At 33.8% G+C, this 20271-nt stretch overlaps 1 protein-coding gene across 5 annotated transcripts in view; it reads right to left on the bottom strand.

Annotated features, from left to right (window-relative positions):
- The window catches only part of LOC106472979 (adapter molecule Crk-like), a 37544-nt gene that overhangs the window by 11323 nt on the left and 5950 nt on the right, over positions 1–20271 (bottom strand). For all 5 annotated transcript variants that reach the window (XM_013933649.2, XM_013933648.2, XM_013933650.2 and 2 more), the window contains exons 3-8: positions 15932–16054; positions 14391–14544; positions 12405–12455; positions 11317–11448; positions 8900–9034; positions 4360–4437 (exon numbers count right to left, since the gene is read on the bottom strand). In XM_013933649.2, coding sequence (XP_013789103.1) covers positions 4360–4437; positions 8900–9034; positions 11317–11448; positions 12405–12455; positions 14391–14544; positions 15932–16054 — 673 coding nt within the window. The remainder of the gene's footprint in view (positions 1–4359; positions 4438–8899; positions 9035–11316; positions 11449–12404; positions 12456–14390; positions 14545–15931; positions 16055–20271) is intronic.

The raw sequence follows: 20271 nt of genomic DNA, 5'->3' as shown, positions 1-20271 counted from the left end.
GGTAAGACAAGGATGGGCAGCAATCCCATTTTGCTTTACCCATGCCATCCATGGGTGGTATCATGAGGAATTTACACTCATGTGATCTTGTGAAACACCCCATCTCAAGGGTGAGCATACATAGCCATGGAAAATGTATAAGAATCAACATGGCTTACAGTGCAGACAGAACACCTGGTCAGGCATCATTCACCACAGAGCAGGATCGAAAGTGAAGCTGAAGCATGGGTTCCTGAAAGAAAAGAAAGCATTAGTAGGGACTTACCTTGTGTCAGTGCACCAATGACTGGGATTGGTGGAGCAGGTTGGGATGGAGAGGATGAGGAAGGGAGAGACCACCTGCAGCTAAAGGAACCAAGGTTGAGCGGGCCAGTAAGGAGCAATCAGAAGGATTGGCAGGAATGAGGGAAACCACTGGATGAAGTAAACAGATGGGAGGGTAAACATAAAGGAACAGATGAAACCAATCCTGGCTGCAGACATTGACAGCCAAGGCTTGAGGATGGGGAAACAGGGACCAAAACTGAGGTAATTTGTGATTGAGGACAGTGGCAAAGGCATTGATATGATGCATACCCAGATGCAGACAGAGTCACTGAAAAATGGCAGGATGCAGGGACCACTCCATGGGATAAATGCAATCCAGTCAGAAAAGACAATTGGCTACGAGATTGAAAACACCTGACACATGATGCCATCAAACAAATTCGATGTGTGTGAGCCCGATAAAGAAGATCCATAGTGTGAAAACACAGGTATTTGGACCTGATGCCATCTTGGTGGTTGATATAAGCCACCATGGAATTGTTGGAATGGACCATAACCAGCCAGTGGCTGGCAAGAGAAAGAAAATGATCCAAAGCCCGATGAACAGCCAAGAGTTTGAGAACATTGACGTGAAGAGAACTCTTCTCTACAGACCAATGACCAGAAACCTCCTGGTGATCCACCCAGGCACCACAGCCCAAAAAGGATGCATCCGTGAACAGATGTAAATCTTGCCACGGAGGAGGAAGTGGGACCCTAACCGATGTGTGGGCCCTATTCAACCACCAATGGAGATCAACTTCAAGAGATGAGGGAATGGATATAAAAGTCTTCAAGGGATCCTGAGCAAGGTTCAAATGATCGTGAAAGACCCACTGAAGAAACCACATATGGACTCTGCCCAGGGGTATAAGAGGGGTCATGGAGAACCACATCCCTGAAGTAAATAGAACCTCGCAAGCTGTAAGTAAGGGAACAGACAGGGCTTTCCGAATGGCCCATTCCATAGAATGGAGCCAGAGAGAAGGTTGGGCCTGATTGAGATGGGTGTTGAAGTAAACAGATAAGATATTGGGCAAGATGAAGGAAAGACAGTTGTGTACCTGTTTCGCACCTTACGTGTCTTGTCGTATGGTTTGCTCCTTTGCTTCCATGTTTATATGGACAACAGGCTTCTTTGAATGAGAATTGGCCTGTCACTCTCATCAGCTACTGGCTGAAGCTGTGTGGGTGGGCTGGTTGGTCAAATTAGAGAAGCCCGATGGACAAACCAAAGATATGGATGAGAACGCTCCGTCAGAGGAATGTGTAAGTAAGCATTGAAAACATCCATCTTGGTCATCCAAAGACCTGGCGAAAATGCCCAGCGAAGAGAACGGATAAATCAATGACAGGACGCCAGTCTCTGGTCTGCTTGGGAACCACAAACAGATGGGAATAAATCAACATGAACATGGTGGAGCTGGTTTGATAACCTGTTGTGCAATGAGGTCCTGAACTGCCTTTGACAGATGCTGGTGTGTTGAGGGACCCCGAGGAGAAAGGAAGGTAACAGGAACACCAGTTTAAGGGAGGAAGAAAGAGAAAAGGATAAAACATATCCTTCTGAGAGCACTCTGTGAACCCAGACATCGGCGAGAAAAGGTCCCCAACAATGTACGAAATTCAAGAGATGAGACCCCACTGAGCTGAAACTGACCATGTAATCACCAGTACTGCTGTTGGCAGACTGTGTATCATCGAACCATGGCACAAAGGGAGTGTGGGACAGCAAGAGGTTGGGAAGGAGAAGGTCAAGCGACAGGAACCGGTGCTGATCTCGGCCCTAACTGCGAAAAACGAGATACCAAGTTAGTAAGGGTAGAATGTTGATGGGCTGAGGCCACCCATGACTCCAAAGACTCAGGAACTGATTCAAACGAATAATGCTGCAAAAACGGCACCATGCAGAAGTCTCTCAGATAAGGAGCTTGGACACGGGTCCATGCCAAAACCACATCACGACCAAAGAGGTCCAAACAACAAACAAACCATGTTGAAGCACAAAAGCTGAGGATGACAAACGAGCCAACACAGAAGTAAGGATGGAGAAGATTTCAGCAGAAAAGCCCTCAGAGTTCCTGTAAAGAGCCTCAGATAGAAGGTGAAGGTAGGAAAGGTACCTTAACAGGGTCGTGAGGGTGAGACAAAGGTGAGAAAATTAGGCTTGGGTAATCTGGGTTCACCCCCAAACAGATAAAACAACTGTTGGTCGAGAAAAGGAAAGTCTGCTCGATGATAAGCAAATTTGGGGGGATAGAGTATTGAAAACAAAGGCTTGACAAACTTGGGGGGGATGGGCAAATAATCACAATCTTCGTCTGCCTGGCCCTGCCCGAAAGACTCAGGAGGAAGTGGGGCAGAAGTAGGCAAGAGAGGTTGGCTCATATACTGCTCAATCTCCCAGCAATTAAGTGACAATACACCCCCTGACATAACCAAGATGTCAGCTACCATGTTTAACTAATATCCATGTTGTAAATCACTTGGCGAACATGTAGTTCCTATTACTCTATCAAATTACATAGCACATGGGTTGCTGCTCATTCGTCTTCTTTATTTTACCGAATCTAACCTAAAAAGTTTCTGATTTTTAGATTTTAGTTACTTTTATAATAATAAATAAAGAATAAACATGAAAAACAAGAAATAAAGTACTTACCTAGGTCTTTTTTTGCTGTTGACTGTTGATAACATTTAACCCAACCTTTTTTATACTTATCATACTATTGCACTAAATAATATGTCATTTGATAGATTAAAAACTTGGCTTTGTATTGGTTATAAATGGTATAGTTATTAGTAACAAATGTCAAAGAGAACTTTTGAGATTTTCTGAAAGAAAGAATGTGACTGGTGGGCATGGCAAGAGGAGTCTGATTTTCTATTTCATGGCTCTGTAATTAAATAAGATTGAAGGCTATAAAGACTATGATTTGTCTGAGCACTGACATTATGATGAGTAATTTACGTTCAATTTCTTACTTCTCGGAAGGGTGGTAAGTAAATAAGAGAAGAGGGAATGCCTAGAGAGAAAATGTCACAATTTTCATTCCAGGGTAAATTAAGGATTATTTTAAATATTGCTTTCTAAAATTAAGAACTTAAAATTGATATATGACTAAAATTTGGATTCTTAACTACATTTTTATGCCATATTTATTCATATACCATGATAAAACGTAGTTCAATTAAATTTTCAATGTGACTCACTAAAACCTCATTACGTGCACAGAAAAAAAGATACCTGTAGCGAAAGTGGTAATCGATTTTTGCAGTGAAAGGGTTAAACTAATATCCATTAGTTAGATATGTTAAAATACTGGACACGTATAAATAAACAGGACCACTTCAAATTAATGCCCACTAGTGTTAGTAAACAAGAATATCAGTGATTCCAACTGAACTAATGGTAGACGTAAAATTGCCATTTTAATCTACAAAAAAAATCAACATTTCATATGGTAAAAAAAAACAACAATCAATATACAATTTTAACTTTCATTTTTGGGTTAAATCCTCATTCTGAGAGTAGAAACAATTCTTTATACAGCTAAACAATATTCATACAACAGTTTCAAAAAATTCCATACAACATGCAAATTAACTTTATCCAACAACTAAACTTGTTGACCGTAAAACATCTAGCAGTGAACAGCATTATTAAAATATACTTACTACATCCAGATTAATTATTGCTGATGTCTTAATCTTACATCTGATAGCTTTCTAGTTATATTATGAAAAAACTAATTTTACCTAAATGGTCACATACTCATTCACATCCCTTAAATCATCAGATTAACATCCCAGGATGGAAACAGAATACAATTTTCAATTTTATGACTGTTTTAAAAATATTAGGGATGACTTAAAAATTACAAATGCTAAAGCCACTAGAGATGCTATAATTACTATAATATGTAGTATCTCATTTCCACATTACAACAAACTCTCTCTGCTTGTAATCTGTTTACATATTATCTAGTAAGAATTACTGCATGACTTAAGAGCCTCTTCAAACAATCAAGAAAATGAAATAAAATTACTTACTTCTAGTTTTAAGGCAGTTTTATCATAGGCATTTGGAACTCGGGCTTGCTTAACTTTGGCTAATGCTGGTAATTTTCTCTATAACAAATAAAATACACTATTTTACAGAAGTTGTATTTGATTAGGACAAGGTATATTTTCCAGCTTCAAAAATAAGACACCAGAGGATGTTAACACAAAATTGTACATCAACATTTAGAGTAAAATTTATCATGAATCTGTACATTTCTAGATCATTTTATTAAGAAAATTATCAATTAATATTGTCTAAAAAATATTTTTACCAGATTCTATAATCATGACACGTTGAAAATATATTTTAGATAAAAACTTTCTACATGCCACAAGCTTGATTAAAAGAGAAATAGTATTATTCCAAATATAGGATGACCTTAAATACAAAGAGATTGTTTAAATTAGAATAGTAGTAATAAAAAAATTAGAAAAACTGATGAAATTGTTTTATCAAAATTACATTTTACATGTAATGTTTCCATATATTGTCTTTAAATGCTTTGTTTGCAGCTCCTGGCATAATCACAAAGTTAGTATTCATGCCAGCAAGTTGTTTCTTAACATCACCTATCATAAGATGACAAAAAATGACTAACAAAACATCCCCTCTTCTTAACTCCACTTTAATCTTTTCAATACTTTTTGTCACATTCTTTTCCACACGATCAACACTTCCTATACGCTTATCCACTTTAATTAACAGACAACAAATCAACTGAGGTTAATCTACCAGTTCTAGTATAGGTAATAAGTTGAATCACCTCACAACAGACCACTGCTCACCTATTTAACTCTCTCAACATGGGCTTGGTCAATTTGACCGACCTCGTAACCACTTGTACTCATTATAGTTTACATACTAATAACTTTTAATATTTTAAGTGCATCTTTACAAAATTTTGTAGATTTATAGTAAACATTAGAAGCCTTTTGCACACAAAAAATCTGATTTTTTTAATGAAGTATTTTTACTTATATTTGTCCGTAAAAATATCAATTCTTTTTTTTAACTACTCTGAGTGCAGTGATTTTCATTTTAAGTTTTAAAATACTTTTCTTTGTTTCAAAAATCTCATTTCATTTGCACAACCTCTGAAACCTCCTAAATACATATATACCTTTTTTTCTTCAATAAAACGTTAACTTTATCTGTTATTACATTTATTATTTGATTCTTCAGCCTGTAGACAACCCATTGAAGTAGAATGAAATGAAAAATTGTAAAATCATAATTATAATGCGCAGCTGTTTCCTTTTTCTTCATTATTGATCATGAAGTTTCAAAGTACTTCTCCTGACAGTTTCACCTGCTAAACATATCCCATATATTTTCTGTGTTTATTTTACTGTCACGACAAATTACAAACCTGCAGACAATAAAGCAATAAACCATCACTCGTGTTATAAGACTGTTTATGTACAACCATAATACAAAACTCTTGAGTGCAAAAACATATGCATATTCAGTGAGGTGACATTCCCCTTGCTTTGAGAACACAATATTGGATATACCAGTTTATTTTTCCTACAACACTTTCCACAGGAATTTCCCAGGGTAATAAAATTGCAATTAGAATGTGTAAAAACATTTATCATGTGGTTCAGAAATGGGCTGATCCAATTACATGGCAGGTGTTTCAGTACTATGGTCATTTGATGTGTGTGGAATTTCGCAGCATAAGTATATGAAGGTGTTATTTGGGCACATTTTTATAAATGATATTCCAATTTTTCATTTTCACCACACTTATCTGCCAACCAACAGAAATTGAGCTTCCACTACCATCTACTACACCGTTTTAGTTTTGGTTTCGAAAGTCTTCTTGTACAAGTATTTTGTCTTCTTCAAACTGACGATCAGATATGCAAAATGCCTTTGGTAGTTACTTCAAAGTAAGTAATCATAATTTTTAGTTACATATATATCTGTTCAATAATTTCAATATATATTAGTTGATAAAATCCAATGTAGTTGTTTCTGTATATTAGCACATCATATAGTCCTGAAATCTGTGATACACATCATACTCATAGATTACATATATATATATATATATGTGTGTAATACTACACAACAGAGGATACATGTAACATACATTTAATGATGTTTTTTTCTTCTAGAAATGGACATAGTAAAAAATAAAGCTAGAGAGCTGAGGAAAAAAAAACCCAGTGAAGAAGAAATGCAATTTCTTCTAAATGTGTCCTTCTCGTCTGCTGAAGAAGGCATTCTGTCAGAGGAGTCTGATATTGATGAAGTTTCAGCTAATGTGTCAATGCCTCTGACAGAGTCTCTATAAAACCAGATGGCAACAAAATCTAGAGCCAGCTCTTCTTGATTCTGTCTTACGGACAGATCAGGAAGTAGTTGGTGAAAGATTTTCATTAGATGAGGCCAGGTACATCAAGGCAACATACACCACCACCACTATAGAGAAGAGGCAGAATAAAGAGGGGGTAGGGGAAGGGGTAGAGCTACAGTATCTACTAGGACTTGTCCTTCCCAACAGGAGGCCTCTCACCTGCAGTGACTCTTGGACCTGGGTGCAGATCATCGAAGAAGTACCTACTCATGTTCTTCCGTGTGGAAGATGGCTAACCTGTGTCCTGACGGGTAACCTCTACTAATACAGCTGTCAATTTGTTTCAACTTCTGTTTACATTTGAAACTTTAAACTTTATTGTTAGTGAAACAAATCTATATGCAAAATCTAAACAGCCACAACAGGAAGGTGAACCCCCCAAAGAAGACAACCGTAAGATGGACAGATGTTACCCATGAAGACATTTTGGTATATATTGGAGCAACAATAGCCATGGGAATCAAGCCCTCTCCTTCTTTTTCTGACTATTGGTCTACTTATCTTCCTTTCCATAATCCATGGTTTACTAACATCTTCTCTAGAGACAGGTTTTTAGCTATCCATACTAACTTACACTTCAATAACAACACTAATGCTCTTCTTAGAACTGACACTAACTATGACAAACATTTTAAGGTTAGACCTGTCATAGACTGTCTACTAAAATCTTTTGCTTTACACTACTCTCCTAACAAGGAACTAACCACTTACAAACAGATGTTGGGCACAAAATGTCGAATTGCTTTTCTTCAGTACATGCTCAAGAAACCTGTCAAGCGGGGTATCAAGTTATGGGTCCTGGCAGAAGCTGTGAGTGGATACTGTCTGAAATTTAAAATCTACACAGGCAAAGAGGGACAAATGCCAGTTAAAGGTTTAGCAGACAGTGTTGTAATGGAACTGATGGACAAGTACGATAGATTAGGGCACTGGGTTTTCATGGACAACTTTTACATTTCCCCTCGATTATTTGACAAACTACTGACTTTGGAAACCTATGCTTGTGGGACATGCAGGAAAGACAGACTGTATTTCCCACAGCAACTGGTTTCTACAAACCTACAGAAAGGGGAAGCACATTGACTCTGACAGCTGTAAAGTGGACTGACAAACGAGACATTTATGCACTTCCAACTTTACACTCTAGTACTATGACAACTGTGACATGAAGAGAGAGGGATGCAGAGGTTACAAAACCTCAGTTAATTGTGGACTATAATAAGTTTATGGGAGGAGTGGACCCAAATGACCAACACTTAAGTTACTACTCTACTGCACAAAGGACAATAAAATGGTATAAAAACCGTTTTTTCGACTTTTGGACTTGACAATTGTAAATGCTTACATTATGTACAAACAACAGACCAACCAGCCGGCATTATCCAAGAAGGCCTTCAGAATGGACCCGGTCAGAGCTCTTGTTAAGCCTCTACTTCAAAGCAGACCAGGTCCTTCTGGTATACCACTCTCTAGAACTGTACAGGACTCATCACCTCTGAGACTTACTTCCCTACACTTGCTGATACAGGTATCAGAAAAAGATGCAGACTATGCCTTCCTGAAAATAAAGTTCTTATAAAATGTAAATTTGTGATGAATTTCTGTGTGTGAAACACTTCGAAGAGTATCACACTATTGTTACTCTTAAAAGAAGTTAATACTATGTACAAGGTAAAAGTCTGCTCTTTTCCTTTGTAAACAGTTTTGGTTTTGGTTTTAAGAAAACAAATCTTAGTAGAATTTTTTGATTGTTTTTTGACTTAAATGTTTTTGTTAAAATAAGTGTATAATGTTATACTGTATATGTTATTATAAGTATGTATTTTGTAGTTTTCTAAAATGTTTGTAATAAAATACTTATCTATAAATTTCCATTTGTTTAGACTTGACAAAAACCTACTGGACTAAAGCTTTCAACTAGATAAAGTTAGTACTCAAATATATCTAAGGGTTCTTATATTTGTATTTATTACAACTACTTTTCAAACATCAATACAAGAAAACCATTTATGATTCAATAAGAATTATTGTAACCATTAAAAAAAAAGCAATAAAGATCATGACATCCATAGGTCCCTAAACTTGTGGAAATCTTTTCATATGAGCATGGATCAACAACAAATTTAACTGGGTGCAGATTAAGTGATAACTCTAGTTTTTACCTGAATATTAGGTGTGTTATATCTGTTGCGTTCACATGAAGAGCGAGTGTTTGGTGATAACTGACTAGATCCTGACTGAGCTGTAGATGGTGATGAACTTCGACAGTTTTGTCCATCAATCTGGTTTTCATCATACTGAAAAAATTTAAATGTGTTCAACTCTTAGAAAAAAATGTCTCAAAGTTATAAAAACAAGTCAACTTCAGATGCTATAATTTTACTTACCTCCTCTCACAAGTCGAAATGAAACAGGATCAGTGAAACTGGAGAAGAAGAAGAAGAGTGTGAACTAAAGCACCTTGGACTGGCAGAAGTGACTGGATGAGAAGGGGATAAGACCTTTCAACTGAAGACCATTATTCTGAAGCCTCCTACTGATAGAATCACACACCCCAAAGAGACTAGAATGTGAGGAATGTAAAAGAAAAAACTTATCCAACTGGAAAATCCAACTACCCGAGCCAACTATGGAAGGAGTGGAAGAGTATGATAAGACTACACCCACTTGAAACGAGCTAACTGAAGCCAGACATCCAATGAATGGTGTTGGTAAAATCCCCCGAAATGTGTAAGTCAGGTAAAATGCAAAAAATATGGAACCAAAACAAGTCCAGGCGTCAAGCCACGAAACTGGTACCTTATCACATGGTGAAAAAATCAAAGATAACAATGTATATCGTAGGCATTCTCAGTCCTGCAGAAACAGCCGACCCAAATGTGATTAAAGACAACATATTAAAACAGGGAAGACTCGCTAGATGATTGAGGTGGAACCGATCAATCCATAACCCTAATCAGCATTGAGCAAACAAGACGAATGAAAAAAAACACGCAGGTAAGACAGATAAAGGATGTGCAGGTGCCAAACATATAAAATGAATAAAGATATTAATATATCAGAATGAAACAAAAAACTAAAAAAAATTATATAACATCGCAGATACTCCACGTGATGCTAAATGTACAGGAGTAGCACCAAAAATCAGACCAGAGGAGAAAAAGAACTGACCAGCAACAGATGGTAAATTAACAACACTCTTCTACTATAGAAGATCCTAAAAGCAAAGAAGCCACGTGTGGAGGGAATAAACTAAAGATAAACAAATTTAGCTAACCGTGTCAATGTGAATACCACAAGAGAAATTTTCAAACTGGAGGCAAAGTAGACAATACTCTGTACAGCATATAACATAATATTAAACATCAGAAAGAACTATTCACAATTTGTGAAAGAGAAGATGTGACAGGTGGGCGTAGCAAGAGGATCTCATTTTCTAGTTTATGGCACTGTAAACAAATAAGATTGAAGGTTATGAAGATTATGCTTTGCCTGAGTAATACCTATATTATAATGAGTAATTTATGTTAAATTCCATACTTCTTAGAGGAATGATAAACAAATTAGAGAAGAGGGAAATACCTAGATAGTAAATGTCACAATTCTCATACTAGGGCAGATTGAGGATTTTTTAATGTTTTCTTATGAAATTAAGAGCATAAACTTTCACAATAATAAAATTTGATTTATTCCCTACATTTTGATTCCACATTTATTCCACTGATAATAAAGTTGTTTAATTGGATTTTGAATGTAACTCTCTCAAAAGTTGTGACAAGCACACTTTGACATACCTGTTGCAAATGGGTTAATACAAATACACATTTCAAAAACATAAAAACTTCACCTTAAGCAAATACATTAATCTTAAGATTACAATCAAATGTGGTAGATTATAGAACTTCTTAAATAATGAAGGAACAGAAGTTACAATAGACTAATAAAACATATCCAATAAAAGCAACACTATAATTATTAACATACTGCACTGTTCACTGATTAACAAACAAAAGGTCAGGCTTTGAAACACATTTCTATAAATTTCCATAATATTTATTCTAATTCTTTCAGAAACCTTAATTATAAGCCTCTTCTGAATTTGTAAAACATGCAGATTTTTAAAACAAATTTAACAAACATATGTTATTAATTAGTTTTAAATTATTTTTTTTGGTTTTAATATTGGGAAGGAAGAACTCCATGTAGGGAGAACATCGGGAAGAGTGTGGACCTAACAAGATATACAGATATAAGTATGAAGATATATTTTATGTACTATGATTTTAATACTTCACCTATTGTTTATTTATCATTGTTGGTTCAGTTTGTTTCAAAAATTTAACTTCAGAATGTTTGATAATATTTTTGATATGATCCAAATCTTCTAGACACGTGTATCGATGCTTGATTAAATGATTATGTTGTTCTAATTTAGTCTCAACTAGCTTAACAAACTTGTAGATTATCAACAGCTCCTGAAGCAGCTGTAATGGAAAATATTCAGCCAATAAAGATAAATTGTGAGAGACACAAGTTGTTGTTTTACTTACAGTAATATTTATGAATATCAGTAACTTACTTTTTCTACATAGGGTACTGGAATTGATCCTGTTAAGCCCACAGAGTTTCTTGCTGTCCACCATTGTTCTTCGTCTTTAGAAATAATTGTTAATATTTCTCCTTTCTTGAAAGGTAGGTCATCTGCATCTCCCTAACGTTACATAAGATTACAAAACAAAAATAGCAGTTACTTTTTAAAAACAAATGTAAACTTGAGTGTATCTTCTTCTACATTAACAATTCATGTTTTTAACATATGCAAGACAGTTTTTATAATTGTTATTGATTGAGTCAACTTAGTTCAACAACTGAACTTTTGTTTAAAATTATTAAAATAAAACGAGTTCCTAACAAAGATAGAAGTGTCCAAGTTTGCTTAGGAAGGTAATATTATCTAAAAAGAACCTTAAAACAGCAGCAGTAGAATGACAAGGTCCATTTTGTCTCATGTCTATAAGCCTATATTCCAACCAATCAATAATTAGAATTTTTACTTAAAGATTCATCAACATCTTTCTTTTTGAAAACATGGGCCCTGTCACTTTTCTTATAACTAAATAAAGCTGTTCAAAGGCTTTGACAAACCTTTTTCTGTTAGAACTTGATAGTCTCTAAGATATGGTCAACAATTAGAATTTGTTATACATTCATTAATTCAGATAACTTTATTTTATTGTATAACTATCAAACAAAAGCTATTGAAATATTCTATGTTGATTTTTTCTGCAAAATAATTGTTTCTTCCACAGCAACTGCTGCTTCTGGATGGGAAAAAAATTCAGATTATCCTATTTGTACAAAAAACAGCAAAGAAAAGAAAACTTGTACACTAGAAACACAGAAGATTCTGCCACCATTAACAAATTTCTTAAGCAAAGACTGATCTAGAGAAAAATACCAAATTAAGAATTATGGTCTTCAAAGAAATTAGCCACTAAAGGGGAAACAGCCTCAGAACGTTTAACAATGACAAAAAAAATAAAATAAACCATCACAGAAGTGTGTTATACAAAAAGCATTCACGAAGCTCAACAAAATATGAAGTAAGAAGTGTCCAACTAATGTTAACAAATATACAATAACACGAAAAACACGCATCACACTTACACTTCCTGTGAAGTCATATTTGGCTCGAACTTTCTCAACTTTTCTCTCGGCCTGTAAAATAAACATCTCATACTCAAACATGACTACCCAATCATGTATTAATATTTTTAACTAATTTTTCAAGCATATTTTGTGTTCAACAATGAACAGAAACATCAGTACAATATACACTATTCTTATGACAAGATGAAGCTGATAAGGATCGATTCAACATTATTCGTCTTGTTATTTTTCAGAAAATACTGGACATTCAAATACATAAAAGGACAAAAAGCAACTGGAGAGTGTTTATTCAAATTTTTCACGACGAGCACCAAACTAATAGCATAATACAAAATGACAATCATGCCAAAAGAATGATCAAGTATCTAATTAATTTTTGCAACCTGAGCAAAACAGAGCGAGTTATTAAACAAGGTCAAACCCGTCAATTTTATTAAAATTACTCAATGCTAAAATTATGAAAAACAATTACATTGCCCAAAGTAAATGTATTAGTAAAGTAATAGTTTCAGTGAATTTAAAAAAATAGCATATCATTATACATTTATGTAGAATTGACCTCTACTTTGTCTGATTTAAATTATAGTTAAAATTCTTAACAGTTTTAACTGCATAATAAGCATCACTGGGGTGGGAATCCATCATGAAAATCTCAACTGCATTTTGATGGTCGCAGAAAACTAACATGAATCTAGTTATAGACCAGGTACTGAACGGCTACTGATTCATAATTTAATTAGCCCTACATAAACAGCCACCCTGAAAATATCTTTGTGACACCCATGGTCATAAATGGCAAAATTATATGGATTTACTGATTGGGATTGTAAGTGAATACACAAACATTTAATGAACTTACAGTTTGGCTTCAAATAATGTAAGATTTTGTATAAATTAACCATAATTTTCTCTCACAAGAACTTGAATGAATCCAGTAGAATGATTAGAAGGTAACTATTATTCAACAAATCATAGTACACGTGTTTTATAAATATTATTATGTAGTTATGAAATCCCACAGTACAGTTCAAAGTTTACTACAACTTTTCCACCAAGAATAATATATGAAATTCTTCAGAGTCATTCACATCTAGGAACAAAAACTGATTCCAATAGTGCATTAGTTGAACTCCGAAATATAACATGTGCATTGCCCGCAGCAATAAACATGCGGTTGATATAAATTTAAGACATGCACATGATGCACTAACGATTACAGTAACATGCTGTCTGTGCAAACAGGAGATTCCCAATTGTTATAACTGGAACACGGCAATTAGAAAAATGCAAGTGGGAAATTCTACTTTCTTCTTACTTTTTCTCAGACTTGAAAAGTAAACTGGACGATGATGTATTCTATAAAGTTCTGATGGATTTAATACTAAACATAAAGTAAACTGGACTTTAAATCCATCAGAACTTTATAGAATACATCATCTACTAAACATAAAGTAAACTGGACGATGATGTATTCTATAAAGTTCTGATGGATTTAATACCAAACACAAAGTAAACTGGACGATGATGTATTCTATAAAGTTCTGATGGATTTAATACTAAACATAAAGTAAACTGGACGATGATGTATTCTATAAAGTTCTGATGGATTTAATGGAAAACTGTGGAATATCTTACCATCTCAACAGATTATCAAAAAGTACAAATTGTTGAGATGGTAAGATATTCCACAGTTTTCCACTTGTTCCATTTGTATTCTCATTCTAAACTATAATTCAACTTTATTGATTAATTCAGAACAATGCACATCCAAACATAAAGCCAGTTTCTGAACTAGCATGTAATAAACGAGAGCATAGGTATACGGGCCTAATCTCATTTGAGAAGAACATATTTCAATAGCAATATTTTATAAGAATGTAAATATTAGAGTTTCTCTGTTTCAATAACAGAAAAATCAACTGTTTCCATTATACTAAGTTCCTCAAGAATTACCAAAATGGTCCAAATTACACATTTACTTACTGGTCGTATAAGTGGTGTAGTGTCCAGGTAATGAAGTTTATAGAAGTTTAGTAGAGACGGGATATCAGGAAACATCTGATCACCAATCCTGAATCTCGTCTGATCTCCTTGCTGTATTTTATTTATTATGTAATGACTGACTTTGTTGTCCTCTCTAAATGAAATAAGAAATGACAAAATTTTTAACAGCACAACTTTTTTTTAAAGTAGTTTTTTATCTCTACACAAATATGTAATATTTGAAATTTTTACAGTAACATTTACTATTATTTACAAACAAGGTGTTTTTAATGTTTTCAACAAAAGTAACATTCCAGAAAAATCCATTTCCTTCAATACAACAAAATTCTTTCATGTTTTTGTAATGAAGAAAGACTTTTCCAAGATTTAAATAGCATGATTTCCATTTATAATGTGACCAAGAAAACTAAAACGAAGCCAGATATTGTTGCTCTGCTGAATATGTATGAATCAAAATTATGTAATTCACCTTGAATGCAACAGCAACCCTACTGTTTTATGTAAATACATCTCAAACAGTTAGGTTCGACTTCACTCACTGCACACTGTGATTCCTAACCTTATATGCAATGCACACATAAATATGTAAGCACAAGAATGAGGTCTTAAAGCTACATTTACAGTTCTAAGATAATGAGATAAAAAAATTCAATGAAAACTTGACTTTTTAATCTAAGTATTTACATAATTTTGCAAGAATCCAAGTTCTGAATATACACAACCAATAAAAATAAGTATTTTCTATAAAGATATCATAAAAGTTGTTCAAAATTAAGCTACAATAATTTAATGCCATTATTTTAAGGCTATACCGGACCTATGCACGTACTGTACATATTCACCCATTCACATATAGGTGCTACTATAGCGTGAGGTCTACCTCCATATGTCGCCTACCCAGGTGCAGCCTGAGGTCTATCACATTCCTAGGATATGTACAAATTAAGTGTTTATCGCTAAAATAAATGTATGGAAATGTGTGATATCCATGAGGGATGGATAATGCAGCAGTAGACCTCACGCTATAGTGTGGTAGACCTAACGATATCCCATTAAGATGCATTCCGTTTTTCTTGTTTGGATGTGTGTACCCTAGCTTTGTATCTGTTATATGTTGTTCTGACTGACTGAACATTATAACACTCTCTCTATTAACTGCTAACAATATTTTTAGCCATAATCCAAATAATATCTTACAAAGTTTGACCAGTTTACAAAAGCTAGGTTAATCCTAAATCCACATACTAACAATGTAATAAATTTTGCTTAAGTTTAAACATTAATTTAAACATTATAACCAATAAGGAACAATGAAGGTCATTACTCACAAAACTCCAGTTGTTGACTCCTCAGATACAACTTACCAAAACAAAAGATGTAGGTATACTTGTAAGTATCCATGTATTTGAAGTAGTGTAAATTCAACAACACATTATGTTTAAGATTTTTATATTAATTTTTACGTAAGGAAAGGGCATCAAGTCTCACCAGAGTATACATCTACAGTTACCAGTACTAACCTGACGCACAGCACCAGATCTCCTTGTATAGTACTACTGTTTCGTACTATAAAAATTCCTGCCTCATTTTCTGCCATCAAAAGATCTGTAGCCTCCTGTCTCGTCATAGGCCCAACAAACCAGCTAGAGAGCATGAAAAAAAACTAAGATTTGTCTAAACTAAAACATAACAACACAGAACACATAATTAATTACATAAATATTTTTCTTTGGACTCTTAAAATGATCCAAAAACAAAATATTTCTTATGTATAAATGTGCTCCACAAAGTACCAGCTCAAATTACAAAAAGTCCAAATGATTTTAGTAGTTTCCTCCAATACACTTATATTTCAGAAAGATCTTATTTTTTAGGTTAATCCACTTTGGGTGTCATACTTCTTTTGAAAAAAATTAATTTTGCTTTGTTTGTTTGAAAATACAATCTTCTGGTTAAAGTGGCAGTCTTCAAAATTATATTAAAATAAAACTGGCTTCTAAAAGGAAAACACAGATTTATTATAACACATAATTTGGTAAATGTTGCAAAATTGTGAAAAGAAAATATACATTTTAGGATCTTAGTTGTTTATTATTTTTAAAAGTAGTTAATGAAATTGCACCAGGTTTCTTACTTTGCAAATATTATCAAAATGTTATACAATACTGTTGTTAAATTTCACATGATGATGTAAAGAGGTTCCATAAGTAACTGGGACTCGGAAGAAGATTTTTAAAGTTCAATGATGGGAGTTCGTACTGACCTACTTGTAATCCTAGCATTACAGAAAAAGAGCTACAGAGGGACTGCAATCTTTTACTGAGTGTGTCTGTGAAGAAAATGGGTCAATAAGATGGTTGGATCTATTTATAGAACCTTTCTGTTCCAAGAGCAAAGATGTTATTCTTACTTGTATGAGGCTCTTGACAAGCCCCTTTTAGATCACTGTATTCACATTGATCGTAATGTAGGAAATATAGATAGAGATAGAATGTTATCATTCAGTCTGAAGCATGAATTATCATCACTGGTTTTATACATGCCATTTCTACCTCTATTTTATTATCAATGTTATTTTTAAGTCATATGGTTTCAAGAGAGCAGGAAGTGGTGAAAATGTAGCAAACATTGTACAACCACATACGTCTTCCTGTTGCATAGTCAGTGGTATACATTTAATGCCCATTCTCTGATCACATTCCTTTATGAAATATAATTGCACTGTTACTGATAAAGTCAATAACTAATATAAATGTGAGCCAGTGAGCAGTGCCATTTCTGTTCACAATGTTGTCTAAAAAGAAGCCAGAAAATACAGGAAATGGTACAGGAAATAATCATATTAATTTTCATAATTTTCCCGAGAAATATGTCCCTGGACCCTAATCACTCAGCTATCCTTAATGATAACCCTGCTATGGGGGTATTTGAAATTAGCACAAACATCACCAACACTTTTTTTTAAATTTGGGATAAGATAACACATGTCTAAGATTACTACGTGCATACAATTGTTGCAATATTAAATCAATTTTCACTGAGAGTATACAGAACTATTTACATTACATGATGAATCAACTTACAGAACTTTAGAAGCATAAAGAAACACCACACACAAATACGTAGTAGTGCAAGCAAAGTCAGTGTATTAGTATAACAAGTTGGGGTACTGTTTGTATTTATTTAAAATATATAAAACCCATTTTTTATACTGTACAACTTTGTTATTGGTAAGCCTAAGTTTTTACAAAATTTTACAACATACTCAATATTTCTGGCTTAAATGTATTTATGTACTGTACCAGCTATGGAGCTGGGTGATTAACTCGATTAAATGATATAATCAATTAATGCCATAAAAATAACCAACGGATCACAACAAGTATTTTTAATTATTATTCCAACTATTCAATAATAAAAATTATGATTAAATGGACTTGTATCACAAAAATAATCAATTAATTGAAATTAGGGTTTCCAATGATTACTGCTTTCAAGTGACTGAAACGTTAAGCACAAAGCTACACAATGGCTTAACTGAGCTCTTCCCACTGCAGGTATTGACATCTAATTTGTAATGTTTTAAGTTTTTTTGGGTTATTTTTTCAATCATCCTTTAATTAACAAATTAGTAAATTTCACTAGTCATTCTCCACTGATTAGCTATACAGCTACAATATAGAATAATATAATTATTTTACACAAACAAAGATATATCTAATGAAAGTTGATGGAATAGCCTATGTGGACTAAATAACCCCTTATTATCATTGGAAATCAAATAAAATGGTGAGGCCTAACTTGCAGTAATGTACAATTTTGGTCTCCTAAGAACTGGATGAATATCCACAGGTTTTTGTGAAGTAGTGAGATGGGCTACTAGAATGATTCCTAGCTCATGTCATTTAAGCTATGAGGAAAGTCTTGGACTTGTTCTCTTTGATGTACAGAATTAAAAGGAAACTTGATTCAGGAGTTGTTAAAGTTGTTAGGACTTTAGATAGCTTTCTTATGGATTATCTGATTAAGTAACGTAACAGAAAGGTTGGAAATACAAACTAGAATCAATATTAATTTCTGATCAGAGCAAAACTATAAATCAACCTAATAATGAGTATAGCTAAGAGATTTGGCCAGCTTAGGAGATTTAGGTTAGTTCCTAATATATAAAATTGGTTAACAATGTAAGACAATCTTTACAATAAAAGTATGATAATAAACAATAACTAAAATTTAAAAAGTAACACGATATATAAATAATATAGCATACCTTAGTTAAAGAACATAAGAAACATTAGCTGTTAGTTTGAACTACTGTCATGGTAGTAAATTTCTTTGAAAAACGTGACCTAAGTACAGGCCTCGACAAATATTTTAAGATGTAGGACCCAGCCCAAAAAATTAGGAGCCAGGCGTGCCTAACCAAACTTCACTACTGTTTTGTACTAGAAAATCGGGGCTACGTATATTTATTTATTTTCACAGCAATGAGTGCATGCTAACAATCACTTGATAGTATTGACTGAACTAACTGCCTTTGGTTCCGCCCGAATCTAAACGTGCACTGATTGGTTGAATTGAGAGAAAGAAGAAAAACAAAATGATGCCAAATTAGTAACGTAGTGTAACCACAATGCTTCACTCTGAAAACACAAAGAGGTGCTGGATCCATCATTAAAATCTTAGAAACAAAGTTCAATTTAGGACTCAAAGAATGCAAAAATAGTTCTGGACTTCCAAGAGTCCAGTACTGTTCTAGGTTCGAGTTGTATTTAGCACAGCCTTATGCAGGAATAAAATGGGAGAAAATACTAGGTGCCACAAAGAACTTTTGTGTCACCATTGGGACCTAGTGCCTCAGATTTGTCGAGGCCTGCCTTAGTATAAAATAACTTCCCCCTAACTCATCATTTGACCGAAGAAATCTTATTAAGCCATCCCTGCTATTTAATGTTAGAGGGTAGAACATCATGGCATGAACGTTATCTACAAACATGAGCAACATATTGTAAAACGTTATGGACCAGTGACACCAAGATCATGTATATTCTTAAACATGTGCACATGTGGCTGAAATATGATAGCAAAGTAAAAGTGGTGTTTTGTCCCATTTGTGGTTAATTCATTCACAACTGGATGTAATGTGTTTAGGAGTGTGTTACTAAACATGAACCCCAGACGTATGTGACTTATTCATTTATTTTCTTTAATTTTTACATCAATAAACCGGATGTTTAAAATCAAAATACCAAATTTTTGTTTTAATTGTAATAAACTAATTTTTAAAAAGCACAAACTTTGTCTTTTAATCAATTTCATAGACTATTTTTTAGTACAATTTCATCAAATAAGAAACTTATTTTAATCTTTGATCATTAATTAGATAGTTATATATCTGGTCGTAACCTTTCATTTACTTGAATAAAGAAATAATTATCCATTCTACATTTAGATAGTCATTTTAATTTATTCATGATTGAGTTCAAATGTGATTTCTAGAAAATCAAACAGAAGTTGAATTGATTCAAATCTAACAAGTTATATTACACATTGTTTAAAATTTTAATTCTAGTTGGCTTAGGGTTTTGAAAGCTGGTTAAGGTTTCTGAGGTAGGTGATTTTTTTGCTACAAATTGTTATGAGCCAGAACAACCTCTCTTTAACCACTTACAGGGATCTCTAACAAACAAACATACAGGAAATAATAATTTTAAATCCCTATCTATAAAAGTTAAAAACAAAAACACTATAAACCTCTAAAAAGCAGAAAGTTCAATAGTAATAATAACACTTACAAATGGGAGTTACAACACTAATAAATATAATAAATAAACTTAAGTGTTCTGAAAATTAGTTTAAT

The sequence above is a fragment of the Limulus polyphemus genome, unplaced genomic scaffold (assembly GCF_000517525.1).
Source record: "Limulus polyphemus unplaced genomic scaffold, Limulus_polyphemus-2.1.2 Scaffold5787, whole genome shotgun sequence".
NCBI lineage: Eukaryota > Metazoa > Arthropoda > Merostomata > Xiphosura > Limulidae > Limulus > Limulus polyphemus.
Note: the sequence above shows the minus strand (reverse complement) of the source record. Positions and strands in the feature narration are given on the sequence as shown.